The sequence below is a fragment of the Centropristis striata genome, chromosome 21, assembly GCF_030273125.1.
Source record: "Centropristis striata isolate RG_2023a ecotype Rhode Island chromosome 21, C.striata_1.0, whole genome shotgun sequence".
Taxonomy (NCBI): Eukaryota; Metazoa; Chordata; class Actinopteri; order Perciformes; family Serranidae; genus Centropristis; species Centropristis striata.
This window is the reverse complement of record NC_081537.1, coordinates 13,230,085-13,253,007: the sequence shown is the minus strand read 5'-3', so window position 1 is coordinate 13,253,007 and position 22,923 is coordinate 13,230,085. Positions and strand designations below refer to the sequence as shown.

The window sequence follows — 22,923 nt, the reverse complement described above, 5'->3', positions numbered from 1 at the left end:
GTGGGGAGAGGGAGACAGTAGAACATGTGGTAACAGCGTGTCCTGAGTAGGGAGAGGGAAAGGATGAAGGTAGAGATGCAGAAGGCAGGTATAAGAGGAGAAAATTTCAAAAATATAATCGAAGGGAGGAAAATCCTTCTGAGATTTCTTGCCACAACTGGACTATATCAAAGAATATAACAGAAGGAAAGTATGAAGGAAGTTAAGTCCAGCAGATGGCGGTAAATGCAACTGCCAATAAACACCAAAGAAGAAGAAAGAAGAATAATTGCGCAATATCCGTAAGCGGTGCAGTCTGGGGTTCTGCTGCACAACACAGGGCTGGCGCAACTGGCTAGCTAGCTGACCACTTGAGATGGTAACTTCATTATTATTTAATCATTTCGTGAGATTGGTGGATAGATACAAACACCGAAGTACCGTTCAGCGCTTTGTTTAAAAGTAGTAGCGCTATAGTAACAACCGATACCGCCGGTTACAGAAATATTTATTTCCGTTTGTGTTTGCTAGCCAGCTAATGCTAAGTATGCTATCTTAGCTTCGCCTTCTCATCTTAGCGATGTTACTTATCTTAGCTTGGCTAACCTTGGAAGTGATGTAACGTTAACCTAAATAACCCAGTAAGGCTAGTCAGACGAGCTGAGTGTTTACTGTGATCTACTGTGTCTATTACCGTAGCTAACTGTCAGGCCTAATGTTGACTTCCAAACATGTCAAAGCTGTTTCGTGTTGGCTAATTTGCGTTAGCTCAGAGCTAACTACACTGCTCGCTGATTACTGGTAATTCAATGAATTGTCAGCAGCATTATTCCTCTGTATCCGGGCAGAAAACTTCCCAGACACATTGGCAAACAGTCACCTAAAGACATTAAATTAATTTAACCCATAGGAACCCAGACCCAGTAATCCTTAAAGGAAAATTATGGGGATATACCACAGACCAAGTGGACCGTATAGAACACATTTATGATGTTTATAAAAAAAATACTACCACTAAATGTTAAAGATCTGTGATTTGACATACACGTTACATTGGGCGTTTATGGTATTTATGTTTATGATATTTCTTATTTTAAAATAAAAAACTAGACACATTTTCTGCTTACAGAAACACAAATTTGCCTTTTTCTTTGCGTCTCCACAACATACATCAAAATTGTGACATTAATTTTGCTGTTTAACAATAAATTATTTTTCAGATTTGTTTTTAAGTAATAAAAACAAATAACCATTTGCCTTTTTGTTTGCATCTCCATTTTATATATATATATATATATATATATATAAAATTATTATTATGGTCAGAACAAGTTGAATGCAATACAGGACACTCATTTAATGGATTAGAATTGTTAAATGGGTTTAAACTTAGCCTTGTAAAAAAAAAAAAGCTTTTTGAAATTAGCTACTTTTTCACATTTCTGTTTCCAGTCACACCCTCATTTTGGAGAAGTCACTTCTTGTCAAAGTCACATGACCACTTCACCAGGGTGTTGAGTTTGTGTCGCTTCGAGATTTAATGAGTTAAGGTAAAGCATAAAGTTGAATATTGGAGATTCTAGAAGATTTAAAGTGTTTGTTACATGGTTGTCACCATGGGTTCTTATTGGTTAAAGTGTAGCGAACAGTTCACGTTTAGTCTAACATTAACTCTACACACACGTTAGTAAGGTGTTATACCATTAAACCGCTGCCAAATGGTCACCTTTTAACAACTTACATGGCCTAATGAGACGCTTTGTCAATAAAGAGGAGCCACATAATAAGCTGTCCTGTTTGATCCCATTCTAAATAGAGAGTAACATCTTTAGAAGCAAATTCAAGCCCTCATCTTCAACATCAGTCAATCAAACATTTGTATAGCACATTTCATAGAGGCGAGAGCAGTTCAAAAAGATTCACTGATAACTGGCAAGCCCATATGACAATCAGCATAATCATTCCAAACCAATGCAGGCTAGGCAATAAAAATGATTAGAACAATGTAATAAAATAGATTTAAAAGCTATAATTAGAGTAATAGTGGTTATGGAGGGAACTATTGACTAGATTTATCAACAAGATAAAAATAAACTAAAATAAAAGTGATGAAAAAATGAATTTAGAAGCTATAAAAATTAAATCACAATCATTAAAAAAAAATCACAGACTAACTATATAAAGTAGCTTAAAAGACAAAAACAAAGACTGATAAAGAGTAAAATCACAGCCAAAAATACGCCTTTGATTATTTTATTTTTTTTACATAAAATTATTCGCCTTCTTTCTTTCAGGATGTGTTCTTAATGATCCGGCGTCACAAGACCACAATCTTCACAGATGCCAAGGAGTCCACCACTGTGTATGAGCTGAAGCGTATTGTTGAAGGAATTCTTAAGAGACCACCTGAAGACCAGAGGCTGTACAAAGTGAGTTTAGGGCTAAGTATGACAGAGACACGTAATTAAGTTCAGTGAAGTAACTGAAAGCACAATTATGTCGAGGTGACAATGCTTGCATTTAACTTGTCTTTCCCAAGGGTGGCTAAAATATTCTTTGAAAATGTCTCACACACCGTTTCCATATTCATTAATGCAAATTCATACCTTTTAAGGCCATTAGAGGAGCCTGTGACTTTTTCAACTTTTGCTCCACAGGATGACCAGTCGCTAGAGGACAGCAAAACTCTTGGCGACTGTGGATTCACTAACCAAACCGCCAGACCTCAAGCTCCAGCTACAGTTGGTCTGGCCTTCCGCATAAATGGTATGTGGAGTTTATATTATTTGTGTACTTCTAAGGATCAGGGGTATTTGTTATTTTCAGGGTGGGGAATTATTATAGATGTCATGTTTGGTTTAGTTAAACATTGGCTATTAATTGCATGATTGATGGCAATCTCTTGTACTTGAGTTAATCTGCATCAGTCTCGTTTAGGCCCTACGATCTGTAATTGGGTACTGTGGCAGTATGTATGTCAGCAGATATCTGTGATTAGAAGGTATTCTAATAAAGGCATGATATATTTCAGTCAGTGATTTTCTTACATTCAACAGAATTGTCTTTAACTGTCTCAAGTGAACATGACTGAGTTCAGCTTTGGTTGTGCAACTTTTTAGCGATGGAATAGAAACAAGGTGGTTGTAAATTAGATTATTGTTGTCATTATACATTAATTGACTTTATGCCCTTTAAAATAGCTATTCACAAAGCATATAGAGCAATTCAGAGCATATTAATTAAATGTCAATGCCTCTCAACATGGGGATGGCTGGGGCTTTGCCTATGCTAGCATAACCTGTAGGGACAGAGCGAACAGTCAAACGATGGGGGAATCAGTGGGTGGCCGTCTCACGTTGTGGGTTGGAAAGGCATTATCAGCTATAACTGATGTATAAGATCAGTGCAGAGCCGCTGCGAGTTGGACACACACAGGGACTCAAGTGCACACGTGGCCGAACCGGCTACCACAACAATTAGTTGTTTGTTGTCAGCAAAGAACAGAGCAGGTTTGATTAAAACACAACAGAGGGAGGACAGCATTACTCCACTATATCTGTACATGGTAAAAAAAAAAGTTGCTTACTGCTATATTAATGTCCTAAATGTTGTGTACAGTGTTTGCATTGGATTTGTCATTGTTTCTCTTTTGAACAATCTTTAGTGTGGCCTGAAGCCATGACTGTTTCGACGGTTCTGTAAATTAATTTGACACTGTACAGGAGTTGACAATACAAAAGACAACTAAGTTACAAATGTGAATTAATCTAATTTTAAATTTAATTTAAGCCTGAGACAAATTTCTAGACATCTGATTTGGGTTTATAAAAGTAAGCTGCAGAACCTTTTAGAGCAGTGACTTAAATCTCCTAAAACTCAAGATCATGTTCCCTTTCAACTTTTTAAGACTGCATTAACTTCTGCCCAGAAAAACGTGCCACAGTCTGTGTTCACTGCAGCAACTTTGTGACATGACGGATATGGCCACATGTGACTGTGCTGTCCCGATGCAGCTAATGTTTCCCCTTCTCCACTGCTCAGATGAGATGTTCGAACAGCTGCACATCGAGGCCTTCTCCAGCCCCCCAGAACTCCCAGATGTGATGAAGCCTCAGGACTCCGGTAGCACTGCCAACGAACAGTCTGTGCAGTGATAATCAGGAGAGGAAACAAGCAACGGAGGAGGGAAGGATGGAAGTGGGTGTGTGTGGATTAACTGCAGTGGAGGATATGTAAAATAATTTCAGTTGATGGATGGGGACATTATAGGTAACCAAGCCTATCCATGTTACCTTCATGCTATCATCCCAGCATCCCCACCAATTTGCTTCACAAATCATTATTTTTAAGTATGATTTCCACATCACATGCGGTTCTGCTCCTTGACTTTGCTCTTAAGCACCAACTGGCTCAAACTTTTTTGAGTGAAGAAGTTGCTTTGGAAAAGTATGATTGTGTGTATGTTTGTGTGCGTGCGTGAGTTATTATAATTATTATCATTAATATTTTTGGGAAAGGTGAAAGCATAGTTGTGTTTCACAGTGCTTTAGAAGTAACATGCATAGGTAAGGAATCCGGTATCAGAATCGGCAAACTGCATGAACAAAATTAAAACAAAAAGGCTTTATTTTCACAGAAACAGATAAACGTTCAACTGATAAGTTTCCTTGGTCTGATTCTCCCAGTTCTGTTGTACATTTCTGATTTGATTTCATACCAGGAAAGAAATAATTATAATAATTATGTGTAGTTTTTTCCCCGTTGTCATTCTGTTTTGTCAGTATGTTTTCCTTGTCAGTTCTTTGCTCTATGTTTCATGCACTGAGACCAAAGCCAGGTACCTCTTGGACAACAGAGGGAATTATTTGGTCAAAGGACATTCTGTCTGTGGTTACAGTATACACAGGAGGAGAGTTTATTGGTGTTAAAACTTAAGTTTTAAAATGCATACATCACCACATGTCACCAACCATCAATGTGGCACCTTCCCCTAATCACACAAACATAGCCTGTAACTGTGAGCTTGCTTAATTAAAAGTTTTTCCTGTTTTGTTTTTTACACTGCTGGCTGATTTTTAATTTTAAATACAGGTTTGTGTCAACATATAATGAGGACAACAGAGTTAAAGGGGTCTGTTAAAGATGATGGGCAGAGCTGGAGCCACTATAGGCATTATTCACAGCAGGTTCCTTATGAATCAAGATATACATACTAATCATCTGTTTTCCTCCCCCCTTCCCCTGACCTCTAGGGCACCCAGAAGTCTCAGGTTTACTGTATCGGTTGCTTTGTTGTCACCACATTAATTGAAGATGTGTTTAGAAACCTGCATTTTCCTAGATTGAGATGTGTTTTTCACAAATTACCCGAGAAAACCTGGGGAGTTACCCATTGTAGAAGTACAGGCGGGTTTATGGGTCTCTGTGCAAAATATAATGATGCTGCCATCTGCTGCTTGAAGGGAACTTAAGGGGCCCCTAACAGTTCAGGGGATAACTTCACATTTTCTTCAAGTCTGTCTTAAATGAGAACACTCATTATGTAGACTGAGAGATCCCCTCGGGGTGAAATGTGATGTGTTCTCTGTCGTGTGAGAATACATTCTGCGAAAGGGACAAACGGTAATCAGTAAGTCTAACAATGTTATATTGTATTAAAATACACTTGAAAAAAAATCATCTTTTAATGCTACCATTAGGTGAAGAAACCAATAATGTAGATTTTAGGAGAGATGCAGGAGTTAATATTGACTATAATGAATTTGTCCCCCTCAAAAACATATATCACATATCATTTTTTTCCAATGAACTGCTAGAATGAAACTGAATGGTTTTAAATCTGCAATAAAATTGACACTAGATGAACCAATGTGCACTGTTGAAGCAGGAAGTACCGTGACATTTCCACTATAAATTGATGCATAAAAGGCACAATTTGGTGCACAAAAATTCACCGTAAACCAGGAGATGAAGGGTTTGTTGTTTCTCTGGGGATGACCTCCAGATCCCTCACTTAATGCTGGGTTTGAACTAGTGTCAAATCATCAATCAGAGGCTTCAAAAAAAACCCAACTATTATAAACATAAATGTATACGAACATTTATATATTTGACAATTTAATTTGTGATGTATTTGTAATCACAAACAAATGACCGAATTATTGATTCATTTACTTAATTAATTATATATTTAGTCATGTATTTATATATTTTTGTTCCTCCATACGTAATAGCCTATGTATTCCCCCCTAAAATGTTGGAGAAAAAAACCCTACACCCTTGGAAGAAACCTCTTACTAATAAAAACCGTTATTATACAGTCATGGAAAAAAATATTAGACCACCCTTGTTTTCTTAAATGTATTGTTCATTTTAATGCCTTCTACAACTAAAGGTACATTTCTTTAAATAAATATAATGATAAAAATTAAAAGAGCTGATATCTAGCCATTTTCCATGGTTTTCTTTAGGTTATCAAGAAAACCACTCTTTAATTAAACTCTTATGAGCTAATTTTGTTATATTTATCCAAACAAATGTACCTTTAGTTGTACCAGGCATTAAAATGAAAAATGAAATTCAAGAAAACAATGGGTGGTCTAATCATTTTTTCCATAACTGTAGTATAATAACTTCACACGACACGTATGTCGTGAAATCAAGCATTTCAGATGTAAATGTATAATACAACAGTTTAATTAATTTCTTAAAAGTTCATTTTCTTGTTTTTCCTTCTAAGAAAGCAGATATCTTTATTTTAAAAAAGCCCTGTCTACAGCCTTTTGTGCTAGGATAAGTAAATAAAAAAAATCATATTCATATACCCAAATGTTATTTTTACAAGCTTCTTTTCAAAAGGGGGCAGCGCCCCTCCAGTGTTTATCCTTGTGTTGTAACCTATGTACACTGAAGGACGCGCTATTTGATGCATTTCACAATATTATCTGTCGCAGCAGCGCGTCTAGCCGCAGTTTGTGCAGCTCGCGGCGCCACTAAATGCTTAATTTTCTATCCCAAATATGGACTAGGAATGTCCAGGATGACGTCGCGTGTCCGGGGAATGCGGGGTTTGTAACCACATTTATTTAACTACGCCTTCTTCCAGTCTGAGGTCCTGGTAGGCATTACACAGGAAGAGAGTCGTGTAGGAAAAAGAAACGGGACGCCCTCCTCCTCCTCTTCCTCCTCTTGGCGGATAACGGTGTCCAAGAAGTTATCCAGGACAGACAATAGCACCGGGACTAGTCTATCTTGCGGGCTTTGATACGCGTCCATCACTACTTATTAATGCTGTCCGCGTCCGTGTTGTGTCACTCACAGAGAAAAACGCTCGGCTGAAACCACACCATGGACGATTTGGGTAAGTATTACTGCAGTTCTTCTACTACATGTTGAGGGAATCTTTGAGAAGGAGTGGTGTGCCCAAACAGAGGAAATAAGGTCTGTTCATACTGGTAATCATAGTGGAGCTGATTCTTTTTCTGTCCACAGAAGGGTCTGCATGTAAAGGGAATGTATAACATTTTAAAGCAGAGAAAAGCAATGAATCTAACTATCTTCCAACTACTATGTGGAAAGCATTGTATACAAGTGGGGTTTCCTTATCTTATGAGACCCATTATCCTGTTTACAGTCTTTCCCTCTACAGCCTCCTTTGAGAATTCAAACATTTTTTTTTTCTTGCAGAATAGTGTTTACCTTAGAGACCACACATACTCACACAGGTACCACAAGAGCTGGACATTTCTCTGTGTCTGCCTGACCGCCATTGAGTGTCTCGTGCATGCCCCTGCAAATTCAATAAATTCTTTGTAAATTAGATTAAAAAGGGATCCACGGCGGGCTTTCCCATCCATTCATATTAACAAGTCAGAGGATGGAGAGAAGCCAGATAATGCTCAACAGAGCGTTTTTCATTTTGAAGATCTCAAGGAGGGTTGTGACCAGCGTCAGCGAGTGTGACTGCTTCTGTCTTTTTCTACTGATGGATTCTTCTTTTTTCTCAGAAAAACATTATGAGAAGCCGTGTGTGTGTGTGTGTGTGTGTTTCAGAAAGGCCCTGAAATAGCCCAGGGCCACGCTGGTATTCTACAAAAAAAAAAAAAGCCACAGTTAAATGAAAATAGAAAGGCCTTTTTGCTCTCTCAGGAACTTTTGTTTCTTGAAGTCCACTTCTGAATCAGGGGTTTTATGCTTCGCAAGCAATACTGGAAGGAATGGCTACATGTAGCCAAGCACATCTGGGCACATCTGGATTGGATTGCATGCAGAGAGAGACAGAGTTACTGGGGGTGAGCGTAAGTCAGGCGGTGGCCATGTTCGGGACACTCGGTTTATGCTGTTGTCTCACAATGTTGTAAGTTTATGTATTGGGTCTGGCGAGGCTTTTCGCTGAGAGAGACCACTTGTTAGAGAGGCTTTTGGCCAAGACAAACAAGTCGACAGGCAGCTCTAAATATGGTCATAATTCCCATTGAGAGAAGTTCAGCTCCTTATATGAGCAGTTCAGTCTGTACAAGAGTGTGCGTGTGTGTGTGTGTGTGTGTGTGTGTGTGTGTGTGTGTGTGTGTGTGTGTGTGTAAGAGACAGAGACACACAGCAGGGAGAAGGAGGGCAAGTAGTATATGTTTCTCACCACATGGCCGTACCAGAAGTGTGAATCATCTGAGACAGAAGTGACCGCAGGGATGAAACAACGCAGGGTCATGTTTGTGTCTGATCATGTCACAACTGATCCCCACAGATGTTTGAAATGGTCCAATCTATACAATCTACTCAAGCATTCATCAAACATTAGTCCACAGCCAGAATCATCTACTCCAAAACAGACCAAAGCAAAGTGAACTGGTTTATGTGGAGTGATGAGGTCATCAGCACACGGTTGGAGTTAAAGCCGTTTAACAAGGGACAGCACCTTATTAAACAGCTCAAACTATAACATGTGTTCCTGACCAGGACTTACTGTCCTGTCTGATGAGTTCATCTGACTCTGTTCTTAAAGGGATCTACCAGTATGTGAGAGCCAATAAGGGACTAATTGATTAATTATAATTATTGAATTTAAACAATATTTAAACTGCTATTTTGATCATTTCATTATAATCTTTGAGGTTTAAAATGGTATAAAACACATAATTAAGTAATGTATAAATGATAAAACTTCTATGATTTAAATTCTATGTCATGACATCCACTGTAGAGTTGGATGTAACCTGGGTCAGCTACAGAGTTTTTTGACAATACATTGTACATGTAATATTAATTCAAGTTTTCATTGAAATATTTTAAAATGTGCTTCAGTCCATTTGATTTGCGTTTTACACAAAATAAACATTTGGAACATGAAGGGCATTGATAAAAAGGTGCTTCAGCTCATTTGATTGGGCAGCATCGTAAAGAAAAGAGGTAAATGAATGCCTAGTATGGCATCAGCAGTGTTAAGGGTCAAGTCCAGGTAAAAACACTGAAATTTAGCAAAAACAAAACAGCAGACTAAAGATTAAAACTAATATCATGATCATTTCATTATAATCCATGAGGTTTAACATGGTCTGAAACACATGATTTAGTTATGTATAAATGATAAAAGACTTCTATAATTTAAATTCTATGTCTATTGGATGTAACCTGGGTCAGCTACAGAGTTTTTTGACCGTGCATTGGACATGTCATTTTATTACAAGTTTTCATTAAAAAAATTTTAAACAAAGGAAAGTTGTCCTGTTGATGTTCGCACTGCAAGCACTGTTAGTTGAATCCAAAAAGTGGTACAAATAAAGTTGAGACGGAGTAAATCACCGATTCCCAACAACAGGTACTTCTGCAGTTGCCAGGATGTCATTTATTGTGTTAAAAACTGATAAGTTGCCCACTATGATACGCTGTTTGGCACTTAACCAACCTGCGTCAGTCTTCAGGCTACGACATGCGTTCAGGATTATGTGAATACTTGTTGACAAGCAGAGAGATGCCAAAAATAAAGTCAAAAGAAAATGATAGATGAATGATTAAATCATGTGACTTCTGCCACTCTTTAACCAAACCTACTGAAACAAAGGCGAACTGTAAACATCAACATTAAAAGATCACTATGTTTTGTAAGAAATGTATCTAATTACAGATGCATTCCACTGTAAAGATCAGTTTGTCAGTCATGAGGAGTACAAACCAGCCCAAGTTTTGTTTTATAATGTTTCTGAGCTCTGCTATGCCGCCTTCAAATCATGTCAAAGTTATCGGAATTCAGTGTCGTAAACAGTATTTCTGTCTTCTTTCAAGTAGAACTGGGAAATCCAGATTTTTCACAAAGCTCCAATCTATATCACTTGATACTTCCAAGTATGTGTGAAACATTGTCATATAACTTAACGTCTTTTGAGTCAGAATTTTTGTGCACTACGTCATAATCGATAAGGTTAGGCACCAAAACCACTAGAAATTCTAATAATTTTTGGCATATATTCAGCTGAAAACTGTACAAAGTCCAAACTGATAAACTTTTTTGTAATTTTGCACTATGCATTTGAGGCATTCTGTATTTATTTGCTTTTTATACATTGTCTCAATTTTTGGGGTGATTGAGGTTGTAATAGTGTTAAATAATATTTTATATAATATAATAATAAAAAGCTAAATTAATGCTTAGTATGGCATCAGCAGTGTTAAGGGTCAAATCCAGGTAAAAACACTGAAATTTAGCAAAAAACAGCAGCTTCTCCTCTACTACTCAGAGTTTGTAATTACTCATGTTCAGCCTGCCTTTTACAAACTCCAGCTTCAGTCGCACGTACGCGGACTTGTCAGCACTAAATGATGTCATGCACCTAACCCTTGAGCAAGTTTCTGGACAGCTTCCACTCACAGTGAGTGAGTGAGTGAGTCAGTAAGGGGGGGCGGGGGGTGTAGTGCATTCAGATATCAGTTGCCAAACACTCTTCCTCCTCTGCTTCCTTTCCATAATGGCATGTCTCGGATATGAATGCAGAGAAGTCTGTGTGCTCTAATAACTTCACCATGTTGATGGATTATCTGTGTTTTGCGCTGACTGTCCTGTCCTCTTGACTGATTAGTGTGTGAGGATGCTCGTTGTTGTCCTGTCTGACATGTTGATATGCTGCTGCTGTATTATTGGTCACACAGGCTGTCTGTCTCTCCTTAGGAGTGCCTGAGCCACTTAACTACCCTCTCAGTCCTCGTATTGTTGTGTTTGGTACGTAACTGTCTGTGCATGCGGTTGCATGTTTTTCATTGTGTCTGCCAGTACGTAATTTACATAACTTCATATTTTCTGTCTAACATTCAAAGTGGTTTCCTCTACATCTGCGCTGCATGCTTTTAAAACTAATTACTTAAATATTTTTCTGTTTCTCTTTGATGTTCCATAAACAAACCATCAGGGACATTCATAAAGATATAGAGATATATTTTAAGTCTTTAATTCTCATCACAAACCAACTTTAAGCTTAAATCAAGTTCTAAATCATCAGACTTCCATCACATTCATGCTGTTTTTTTCTTACATCAGTTTCTTTCCCCTGAATCCCCTCCAGATGCCCTCCTCGCCGATCTGGAGAACACCGGCTCTCCTCTAGCTCGGTGTCCTGTCCTACTCACCTCTGACCCTCCAAAAACTGCCGACCCCGAGAACCAGGAGACCGCCGCCCCCCGGCCGCCGCCGCCCGCCTACACCCCACAGCAGGTAGACAACCAGATGCCAGGGATTCACTCAGACCAGTTTTCTCACTGCAGAATCTCATTGCACTCAGATTTGGCGCATATTATTCTACACTCTGAACTCTTTACTTGACTCATTGTTTCTTTTTATTAATAATTATTTATTCTTTGTTTCATCTCTCAGACTGTTTCTGCTGCAATGAAATCTTCCCAGAATTCCAATCCAGACAAATTATACAGGTAAATCCCTTCCTTATTTTATTACCTGTTTTGCATCATGTAATCAAGTTCATTGTTTTTAATGTAGAAGCAGAGTAATGTATCCTCTGTGTAGAACTCGTTTTTTTGCTCTAGTTTCAGACCTCTGGACATTTTCACCCACAACTGAAATTTGTTCAGAAACGAAATAAATACATGGACATACAGTTTGGTTATCAGGCTGTACGTTTCTGTGAATATAAGTGCATTTTTTCTGATTTTACATGAGAGCGAAAGCAACTCATTCAATACTCTCATTGTGTTTGCATGTGAAGATTTCGAAAGCTAATAGGAACAGCATTCAAGAAAAAATTATAAATGACTTGATTTTATGAAGGCATTATGTTTGGGGTTGTCTGTCCATCCATTCCATTCTTGTGATTGTAATAAATCAGGAACAATTTCAGAGAAATTACCCGGACTTCACAAAACACGTTTTTGGCCCAGCTCAAGAATTGATACACTTATTATTATAATGTGTCAGTCAAATGTCTAATAGGATAAAATGACGAATTGCTGACATTTTATATCCAAAAGGTCAAAGGTCAACTTCACAGTGCTGCAAAAACACTTTTTCTGGCCTTTATTCAACCCCCTAAATCAAGAACAGAAGATACTATATATGGTCAGATACTGAATTGGAGACACTAATCTTGAATCTGTGTTGACCAGTGGTGGAAAGTAACAAAGTACATTTACTCAAGTACTATACTTCAGTACAATTTTGAGGAACTTGTACTTTACTTAAGTATTTCCATTTAATGTAACTTTATACTTCTACTCCACTACATTTTGAGGCAAATATTGTACTTTTTACTCAGTTATAGTTACTTTTCAGGTTGAGATTTAACAATAAAAAAAAACATGACACATGTTCTCATGTGACAGTATATTAAGCTAAACTAAGCCCAAACTTAGTGCCCTTACCCAACATAATAATAATAATAATAATAATAATAATAATAATAATAATAATAATAATGATACAATATATATAAAACAATCTGAGATGGTCCATTCTATATAATAAGTACTTTTGATACTTAAAGTACAATTTGATGCTGATATCTTTTTACTTTCACTTAAGTAAGTTTTGAACGCAGGACTTTTACTTGTCGTGGAGTAATTTCATAGTTTGATATCAGTGCTTTTACTTAAGTTAGGGGTCTGAATACTTTTTTCCACCACTGGTGTCGACTGTATCAGTCTTCTGTTCTAGAAGGTTGAAGATATCTGTGAAGCCTCCACATTTTAAAACTTTTAGTTTCTTTGCAGCAACATCTATGTTTGCAGCATTGTCTACTGTCATGGCTACAACTGTGTTCCCTCCAGTTCCTGTGGTAGTCCACCACAAGCTCACTTGTTCTGCTGATTTTTGGCTTCAGGTTATTGTTGTTGCACCATGTGACGAAGCTCTGTATCAGCCCTTTGTACTCCCTATACTCTAAGTGAAGACAGCATGTTTCTCAGTGTAAATTATTCACTGTAATTATAAGTGTCAATATACGCTGTTGCTCATAAAATGGAAACAAAATATTTTTTTTACCTCTTTCCATGAAATTGTGACTTAAAAATGTGATTTATTCTTGACAGATTAAGTGTATATCTTTTCAAAACGTTATTAATCAATCTCTTCCGAACATATCACAATGAAAATGAAACCACAGTTATCAGAGGATTGTGTCTGAAAATAAAATTATTCCAACTTTATGGGCGACCTTGTAGTTATAACTTCCATTACCACAAAAATACATTTTAGGAGGACAGACATTGATGTAAACTGCAACCTGACTGGTTGGTGGAGGCAAACAACCAAATGGTGATAATTCTAGTTTCTAAATTTGTCATTTGGTCCATTTTGTCATTGACTGCATTTAGGATCTGAAATCCCTGTTATGAACAGATGAGAGCAGTCTGCTGAGTCATAGTTCACTTCTGAATGGGCAAAGTTTAAGAGTCACCCATGAGTCATGACAAAGTGACCATGGGGAAGCTGACCGCATTACGAACAAGATGTTTCATGATCTGTTTTAATTTTGGACATCCCCTTCTTTTCTTCTTGCAGCACAGTGTGTAAACCGCGCTCTCCACGCACGGCTGATCCTCCTCCAGCCTTCTCCTCCTCCTCGCTGCTGGGAGGAGGTCTGAGTGAACTGGACCATCTGTTACAAGAGCTGAATGCCACCCAGTTCAACATCACAGGTTAGTCTGCATGTTTTATGTCTCTGTGTTCAACTTTGAGGTGACATTTTTCTTACATACAACCTCCTCTTTGTTATCAGATGAGATCCTGGCTCAGTTTCCTTCCTCTAAGAATGATGAGAGAGACAAGATCAAAGATAAGGCGGCGCCCTCCTCCTCCAGGTACCAAATCTTTTTTTTTTCCTAACTTTGTTTATTGCTTTTCTCAATAAAAACAGACACAACACATAAGACCATAACAGATAACAAACCTGAAACAAACAGCTAAAGTGAAACAATTTTGAGGGACAATATACAGTATGTTTACATTAAAAATTAATCAAGAGCATTACATACTTAAGAAGAACAAAAAAAAATAAAAATAAAAATTAAGAAAATAAAAAATAAATAGAATACAAACAACAACACACATGCAACACCGATCAGTAGTAAAAAAAAGAAAAAAAAAGAAAAGAAAAGAAAAAAAATATATATTAGTCAGTCCAGAATATAAAAAATCTCAACTAACTGAAAAAAGGGCCCTCAAAGCTTCCCAAATTTGTTTGAAGGCCCTCTTAAAGAAAAGCTGAGCTTTTCCAGTTTTAGGAAATAAAGAACATATCTGATCCAATGAAAAAAGGAATCCAGGTACCAAATCCAATCAGTTTAGTCCAATCTAAAGAATCAACAGATTCCACTGCAATTATAGTGAATGCAAACATTTTTATTATTGAATGGACATAAAAATGAACATATTAAAACATAGTATAAGCAATCAATTTCTAAAATGTAAGTTAAAACATAGATCATTTTAAAAAATGCATTTTTTCTTTTCTTTTTTTGCTCTGAAGCCGCTGGTCTAAAGATGTGGTTAACAATTTTAACAAAGCCCCACTTTCACATTATATGTAGTTAACAAGAAAATCTAATAAAACTGTGTATTTTGTGGGTTAATTAAAATAAAAATTGTTTTTTTGTTTTCCAGCTCTGCGAAGCCTTCAGCAACATCGGCCACACTGGAACTGGACAAACTGATGGCTTCTCTGTCCGACTTTAGAGTCCAGAGCACAGTAAGAGTCCACACAACAACACAAAAACCACCAAAGTCTTTTTTTGTGTGTGTGCGAAAAAGTATTCAGAGCCCTTACTTGAGTAAAGTACTAATACAACACTGTGAAATTACTCCACTACAAGTAAAAGTCCTGCATTCAAAACTTACTGAAGTAAAAGAACAAAAGTATCAGCATCAGAATCTACTTAAAGTATCAAAAGTAAAAGTATTTGTTATGCAGATTGGACCAACTCAGATTGTTTTATATATTCTAAATGTATTGTTACATTATTTGTATTGATGCTTTTATGTAAGCAGTGTTTTCATTTTGTAAAGACAGGGCTCATTTAATTACTTAATATACTGTTATAAGATTAAGTTTTAAAAAAGTATAATCACTTTAAATTGATCATATACTTTATGTTTAATCTCGACATGTAAAATAACTAAAGCTGTCAGCTAAATGTAGTGGAGTAAAAAGTACAATATTTGCCTAAAAATGTAGCAGGGTAGAAGTATAAAGTGACATAAAATGGAAATACTCAAGTAAAGTGCAAGTACCTCAAAATTGTACTTAACCCTTTATCAGGCGAAGAACCATATATTTGGTAACTTTAGCGGATATCCAAAATAAAAATATTTCGAGAAAAAAGTTGCAAATTTACTAGATTAAAGTGGCAGATCTACAAGAAAAAAAGTTGCAGATTTAAGAGATTTAAAGTGGCAAATCTGCGTGGAAAAAAGTCACAGATTTACGAGAAAGAAGTGGGAAAAAAAACAACTTTTTTTCTCGCTGATTCACCACTTTAAATCTCATAAATCTACGACTTTTTTCGCGCAGATTTGCCACTTTAAATCTCTTAAATCTGTGACTTTTTTTCTTGTAGATTTGCCACTTTAATCTAGTAAATTTGCAACTTTTTTCGCAACCCCATTGCGATATCCACTGAAGTTACCAAATATAGCTCTTCGCCTGATAAAGGGTTAAGTATAGTACTTCAGTAAATGTACTTAGTTACTTTACACCACTGGTGTAAACCGGCAACAGTGCTCATAACATGACCTCAACAGCATCCTGTTTTTTTCCCTACCCTTCACTTCCAGCTGTTTCAGGATTTAACTCAGCAAACACTGATTCATGGTAGGTTCATGAAGACGTTCACTTGACTTCATGATGACTTCACTGTTACTGTGTGGCCTGACCACAGCACATGGCCGAGGGCCCGAGGATGGAAATTAGTCTTGGTGGAGATATTTTCCGTCCTTAAAAATAGCTTGGGATAGTTGAGAGTTGGAAGAGTTTTACTGTAGATCTACATTTGGTACGCTACATGATCCACTCATTCCTGTGATCAGGGAGTCAGTGTGCTAACATGTGAGCAGAGGAAGTGGTTCTGTCGTTTTAACTTTGTTTGCTTCTTGTGTGCAGTTCAGCTGTTGGTTATAAACAAGTGTGAGCACGAGGTTATGGGAACGGTGGGTTATAAAGCTGGAGTGCAGGAATTTTACATATAAACGAACATCTGTTACATTCAAGCCCTCGCTCTTTATTTCTTAGTATGCAGGAGTTGTAGTATGATGCTGTCTGGCGACTTTCCCCCACGTAGAAAAGAAACTCAGCGTTCAGAGGAAGAATTAAAGCCGAAAAAGTGTTTTTCTGCTAAACGCCAATTGTCAGTGGACTGGTTCTACATTATACCTGCTAAACATCAGCATGTTAGCATGGTCGTTTAGCTCAAATCACATTACCATTCCTCGATATAGTCTCACAGAGCTGCAAGCATGATTGTTAGCTCTTAGCATTGTTTTAAAACCCATCTAAGACTTTCCCACATTTTTCAGACAACGTAAAGAGAACAGACATGAATGAGCTCATTAATGGTGTGGTGTGTGTATAACCAGGGCTATTACTCTCCCACAGGATGCTCCCTGTAGGCCTTTTGTGGTTGTATTACATCCACATCAATTGACATGTCTGGCACTTATCCATTGGCTCTTTAAAGGGGAAATATTGTGCTCATTTTCATGACCACAATGTTTACATGCTTTTATGTTAAAAAAAAAACACAAAAAACAAACACTTTTTTTCCTTCTCATTCTGTATGTCTGCATACCTGTATTCACTGACTCTCTAAAACGCTCCGTTTTAGCGGCTATCTCTTTAAAAAACCCTCCCGAAAAAATATGCCGCACCTTTTAGAAAATATGTTTCTCACATTATCATATAATTGTATGTATATTATCATATTAATGTATGATTTAAAGTATCTATCTATCTATCTATCTATCTATCTATCTATCTATCTATCTATCTATCTATCTATCTATCTATCTATCCATCTATCCATCTATCTATCTATCTATCTATCTATCTATCTATCTATCTATCTATCTATCTATCTATCTTTAAATGAACTATATGTGGCTATTTATCCATAGAAATCTGTGCCATAAGTCCATAAGTCCATATTATATTATGCTGTTTTGAAGCAATCTTTTCTATCAGGACTGTTTTTCTTACTTTTTTTTCACATAAAATAGATTTTTTTTCCCCTTTGCATGCAATTAACCTTGAGTTCACTGTCCAGTGTTTCACTCTTTCCCCTTTTCTACATATCTGGTTACTGAGCCAACTGCCAGTTGATGATGAACTCTCAGAGAACTTAAATCCCAAAGACAGATGTGCCATCCATATTTTTTTCCCTCTTCCCCCAGCCAGCTGCACCTGTCAGTCCAGTAGTGACGACACCACAGCAGCCCGCCGCCCCGCCACAGGCCTCATCCGGGGGCGGCTCATTGGACAGCATGCTGGGGCTGCTTCAGTCAGATCTGAGCCGACAAGGAGTCCAAACCTCCTCCAAAGGAAACTGTTCAGCTTGTCAAAAACCAGTAGTAGGACAGGTGAGTTATCAGAATATGTCTATGTGATATTAAGGTTCTGACAATTCAGTTTCAGTAATATTACATCCGATGTTCTGTTTTTCCCCCTATTTTATATATCTCATATACCACTTATACTCTACTGTGTATATCTCTTCATATATTTAAATATACTTGTTCATTGATGTTCATACTACTACATGCAAAAACCTATTTATTTAACATGCTAAAATATATTTTCTCCAATGTGCAATATCTGGAAAATGCAACGTACTTTCAGGAAAACAAACACAAAAATATATATATTAGTATTAATAATAAGTGCCAAATAGCAGAAATGTATGTATATAATGTGTACAGAATGTGTGTATATTTCTTATTTTTTATATTCTTATTCTGTCTTCTGTATCGATGTGTCTGTATCTTGAGATGCTGTGACAACTAACTTTCCCCACTGCGGAATAAATGAAGTCTTATCTTATCTAATCTTATCTTACCTTACCTTACCTTACCTTACCTTACCTTACCTTACCTTACCTTACCTTACCTTGCCTTACTATATCTTTTTTGCTGGTAAAAGGTTTGACAGAGCTTTTTCTCTAGTAATCATAAAAAGATGCTTTTCATCAATCTCCTGGTGACTGTTTCCTGTTCAGGTGGTAACAGCTCTTGGGAAGGTGTGGCACCCGGAGCACTTTGTGTGCACCGAGTGTGAGACGGAGTTAGGCAGTCGCAACTTCTTTGAGAAGGACGGGCGGCCGTACTGCGAGTCGGACTACTTCACCCTGTTCTCCCCTCACTGTGCGCACTGCAACAAGCCCATTCTAAACGTGAGAGACTTTGCTGTGCATGTGTCATATAACAGCTCGAATAAATACCTCAACCCAACTGAATCCATTTTACCTTTTTATTCATTTTGTCATGCAGAAAATGGTCACTGCTCTGGATAAGAACTGGCACCCAGAGTGTTTCTGCTGTGTGAAGTGCAGCCGGGCGTTTGGAGAGGAAGGTAATGGGTGGCACACACTATATCCTGTCTGGGATCAACACACAACTGTAAACAGTGAACTTGAGCAGGGTCAAACTTACATACAGATTTACTGTATGACCCCTGAGAGCTCTGTAACTTCACCTTAAACAGCTGCTAACCTCCCTAAAACATTCAACTTGTACAATTTTCAAAGGACAGTTAATGTTTTGTTGAAAAGGCAGTTCCAACCTGCCAAAAAATCTCAGGAAACACTGAATTCTTGGCATCCAAATGGCCAAATTTAAAACAGAACAAGCTTTGAGAGAAAATCCTGTCAGCCCTTAAACATCACATCAGTAAAACTTTAAATCATTATAAACAGATTAAAGTTTTATGTTCCACCGAGCAGAAAAGTCACATGGAAAACTTTCAAAAAGTGTTTTTCCCCAGCATCATCCAGTTAACATTTATCAAAGAAGCTCTTGAGTTGTGTAAAACTGTGACCATGTGTATCTTCTGCAGGTTTCCATGACCGTGAGGGCCAGCAGTACTGCCAGCAGTGCTTCTTGACTCTGTTTGCCTCCCGGTGTCAAGGATGCAGCCAGCCCATCCTGGAAAACTACATCTCAGCTCTCAACTCTCTGTGGCACCCGCAGTGTTTCGTATGCAGGGTGAGTGTTTCTCTGTAGGGTTTGGGGGCCGGGTCGCCGATAATGATTGCTCCATTTGGCTGCTGTGTTATAGCTGAATTTCTTATAGACTTACTTTAAGAGTCAGGTAGAACTTAAAGCTGCCCTGTGGAGCTTTCTGTAAACAAACAAAAGTTATGTTTACTCTCAGTCTGGATTCATTAAATCTTATAAACATGCTGAATGTATTTCCTTCATCACTAAACATTGACAAAGCTGATTTTTTCACATTTTAAAACCTTTGTTGTTTACATCTGCAGTCTGTTTGCTCGCCAGCAGTCTTTTGTTGGTGCTTTGCTGGTGTTCTTGGCGTTTTTTACCGCCTTTTGATCAATGGATCCTCATGTGTGTGCATGAGACACTCAAAATAGAAACCCACTCAAAAAATATCCTCCATAGCACTACTAGAGGTTAAAATAAAATCTCCTCAGGGTGGCTCTAAATTAATCTTGCGGACCTGCCCTTTGCAGATGGTCAGGGCCAGACCTCTGTAATATTTATGAGAATCTTGGCAGTATATTATTGATTTATTCTCAGGGACAATGCACACTGACCCTGATGGCAGCACAGTCCATAGACACTTTTAAAAAAGAAAAAAAGAAGAAAAATATATATATATATTTATATATGTGGGTTCAAACATCACTTCCCTGATTTACATGCAGACTGGTTTCAGGTCATGAAGTCTGAACCAGTCTCCTTTCCCTCAAACCCATTATTTATCCTCTACAGATTTAATAATCATGAAGGTAGATTTCTTCCAGGAAGTGCTGCATTCTTGATCCGCTGATTCATCAGTTTATATATATGTATGTATGTATGTATGTATGTATGTATGTATGTATATATATATATATATATATATATATATATATATATATATATATATATTCTTTTCCTTCTGTTTTTAGCTGTTTTTACTAAGACTGTTGTGCTTTTTAACCTGTAGCACTTTGAGATTTCCTTTAATGTAAAGTGTGTTATAAATAAAATGCAGTATTATTATTATTATTATTATTATTATTATTATTATTATTATCAACATCACTGTAAATATGCCAGTGTGAGAAAAAAGCTAATTATGCCGCTGCAGTGGCTACTTACAGGGTTGGAGGCATAATGTTTTCAGGTTTTCTGTCCGTCCGTAAGTATCAAAAGTAAAAGTATTCATTATGCAGAACGGTCCCACTCAGGTTGTTATATATATATTTGAAATATATTATTGGATTATTATTATTGATTATTGATCATTGATTATTTTCACAAGCCAGGGCTCATTTTAACCACTAAATATACTGTTATGAGGTTTAATTGAATAAAATGTCTAATCACTTTAAATGATTTTGTTTTCATGTTAAGTCTCGATCTGAAAAGTAACTAAAGCTGTCAGCTAAATGCAGTGGAATAAAAAGTACAATATTTGCCTCAAAGTGTAGTGAAGTAGAAGTACAAAGTCACATAAAATAGAAATACTCAAGTAAAGAATACATACCTCCAAAGTGTACTTAAGTACAGCACTTGAGTAAATGTACTTAGTAACATTTCACCACTGCTGTGAACATGTGTGTGTAACTGTGTGAGCAGGGCGTTCCTGCTCTCAGTAAAACTATCATGTAAAAAAAAAAAAGGTTAAAAAAAACCTACTCAAAATAAGTTGAAATTATGTAATGAGAAAGTTGTCATTTCACATAACAGCTGTCTAATTACAGCTCGGTGAGTCAGCGCTCTAACCTCGCCGCGTCTCTCTCCTCCAGGAGTGCTACTGCCCCTTCGTCAACGGCAGCTTCTTCGAACATGAGGGTCAGCCGCTGTGCGAGGCCCACTACCACCAGTCCCGCGGCAGCATGTGTCAGGCCTGCCAGAAGCCTATCCTGGGCCGCTGCGTCACCGCCATGGGGGCCAAGTTCCACCCCCACCACCTCGTGTGTCACTTCTGCCTGAAGCCGCTGAGCAAAGGCTGCTTCAAGGAGCAGGAGAACAAACCCTACTGCCACCCCTGCTTCATCAAACTGTTCGGCTGAGGACACTTTGCCTCCCCCCTCTGGCTCTGGGTCACCAAGTGAAGAAGCTATTAGTTCTCATTTTGTTTTGTTTTTTATTGTGGGAATGAGGGTGGAGCTGGTCTCTTTCTTGGTTTTAAGAATATTCGAGATGCTAGAGGGAGGGGAATAAAAAATGAATCATCCCGCCCGTTTAATTCCTGTTTATTTCACATTAAAAGTGGACTGGCAGTGTGAAATATGACTCTAGCATTGGTTAGACAGATACAAAATGATGCCAAAGGATTTTGTCATGTATGTAACTCCTTTACATATGGTATTGATTCAAATTGAATACTGAAAATTGAATTATTTTTGCCAAAGGTAGAACAGAAACAGTATGTTGAGAGTAAATGTATTGTTTCAGTGAAGGACTTGTACTGTTGTGCAAAATTAAAAAACAAAATCCCCTTTAATATATTTGCTTTATTGTGCAAAAAGTATAAGCACCACTGCAATTGCATTTATACATTGTATGCTGACTGCTATATACTGTATGTTTTGTGTAAGCTCTCATTTGTTTAATGTCAAATATTTTTTGCATTATTCTTTCACCACTGCTCTATGTAATTTGCCAAAAACGATTCCAAAGAATGAAATAAAGGAGAACACAACTTGTTATGCTGTTTCATGTGTGAATGAATCAAAGGATCAGCTATGAAATGTGACAAATGTTTGTTCGAAATTAAACAACTTAATTTCAAGTCTACACATTTCTAAAAAAAACTTTGCTAGAAAAAAAGGGAACTCCTTCAGATTCACCAAGGTTATTAGACTTGATCTGAAGTTCACATAAAATATTTGATTAGGTCTACAACAAAGAAGTATCTTCATTAACGAGTAATCTGCTTATTATTTTCTGGATTCATTGATTTATAGTTTGATCTATAAAATGCAAGAAAATAGTGAAAATGTCTTTAAATTTCTTGTTTTGTCAGTACAAACCTAAAGATATTCAGTTCAATAAGATAGAAAACAGAAAATGGTGAGAAATCTACACATTTTAGTGGTTGAAAACAGTATTTTTTAAAATCATTTTTGCATGAAAAATTACTTGGCTGCAGTTATTTTTCTGTTAATCCACAACTTGATTTGTCAGCTACTCATTCTGGCTCTGTACTTTGGTTAAAAGGTTAAAAAAGCAGTTTGAAAGAATATGTATACGACTGTAACTTTAGCTAGGAAAATAGAAAATTCTCCATA

The 22,923-nt window shown here is 37.2% G+C and overlaps 2 protein-coding genes across 3 annotated transcripts; both read left to right on the top strand.

Annotated features, from left to right (window-relative positions):
* Window positions 1-218: 218 nt before the first annotated feature.
* Window positions 219-5,038, top strand: LOC131959902 (elongin-B-like). The gene is made up of 4 exons (XM_059325125.1): window positions 219-358; window positions 2,274-2,408; window positions 2,637-2,745; window positions 4,021-5,038. Exons 1-4 carry the CDS (start codon window positions 356-358, stop codon window positions 4,131-4,133), a joined length of 360 nt encoding a protein of 119 aa, XP_059181108.1. The 5' UTR covers window positions 219-355; the 3' UTR covers window positions 4,134-5,038.
* Window positions 5,039-7,159: 2,121 nt separating this feature from the next.
* Window positions 7,160-22,268, top strand: LOC131958910 (transforming growth factor beta-1-induced transcript 1 protein-like). 2 transcript variants are annotated; one of them, XM_059323977.1, is made up of 12 exons: window positions 7,160-7,339; window positions 11,138-11,188; window positions 11,529-11,677; window positions 11,837-11,892; window positions 13,976-14,112; window positions 14,193-14,274; window positions 15,077-15,161; window positions 17,858-18,043; window positions 18,679-18,852; window positions 18,950-19,031; window positions 19,515-19,663; window positions 21,436-22,268. In XM_059323977.1, the coding sequence occupies exons 1-12, from the start codon at window positions 7,327-7,329 to the stop codon at window positions 21,700-21,702; spliced, it is 1,431 nt and encodes a 476-aa protein (XP_059179960.1). In that variant the 5' UTR covers window positions 7,160-7,326; the 3' UTR covers window positions 21,703-22,268. The 2 variants fall into 2 exon arrangements, with proteins under 2 accessions (XP_059179960.1, XP_059179961.1); XM_059323978.1 differs by lacking the exon at window positions 11,138-11,188.
* Window positions 22,269-22,923: the final 655 nt, after the last annotated feature.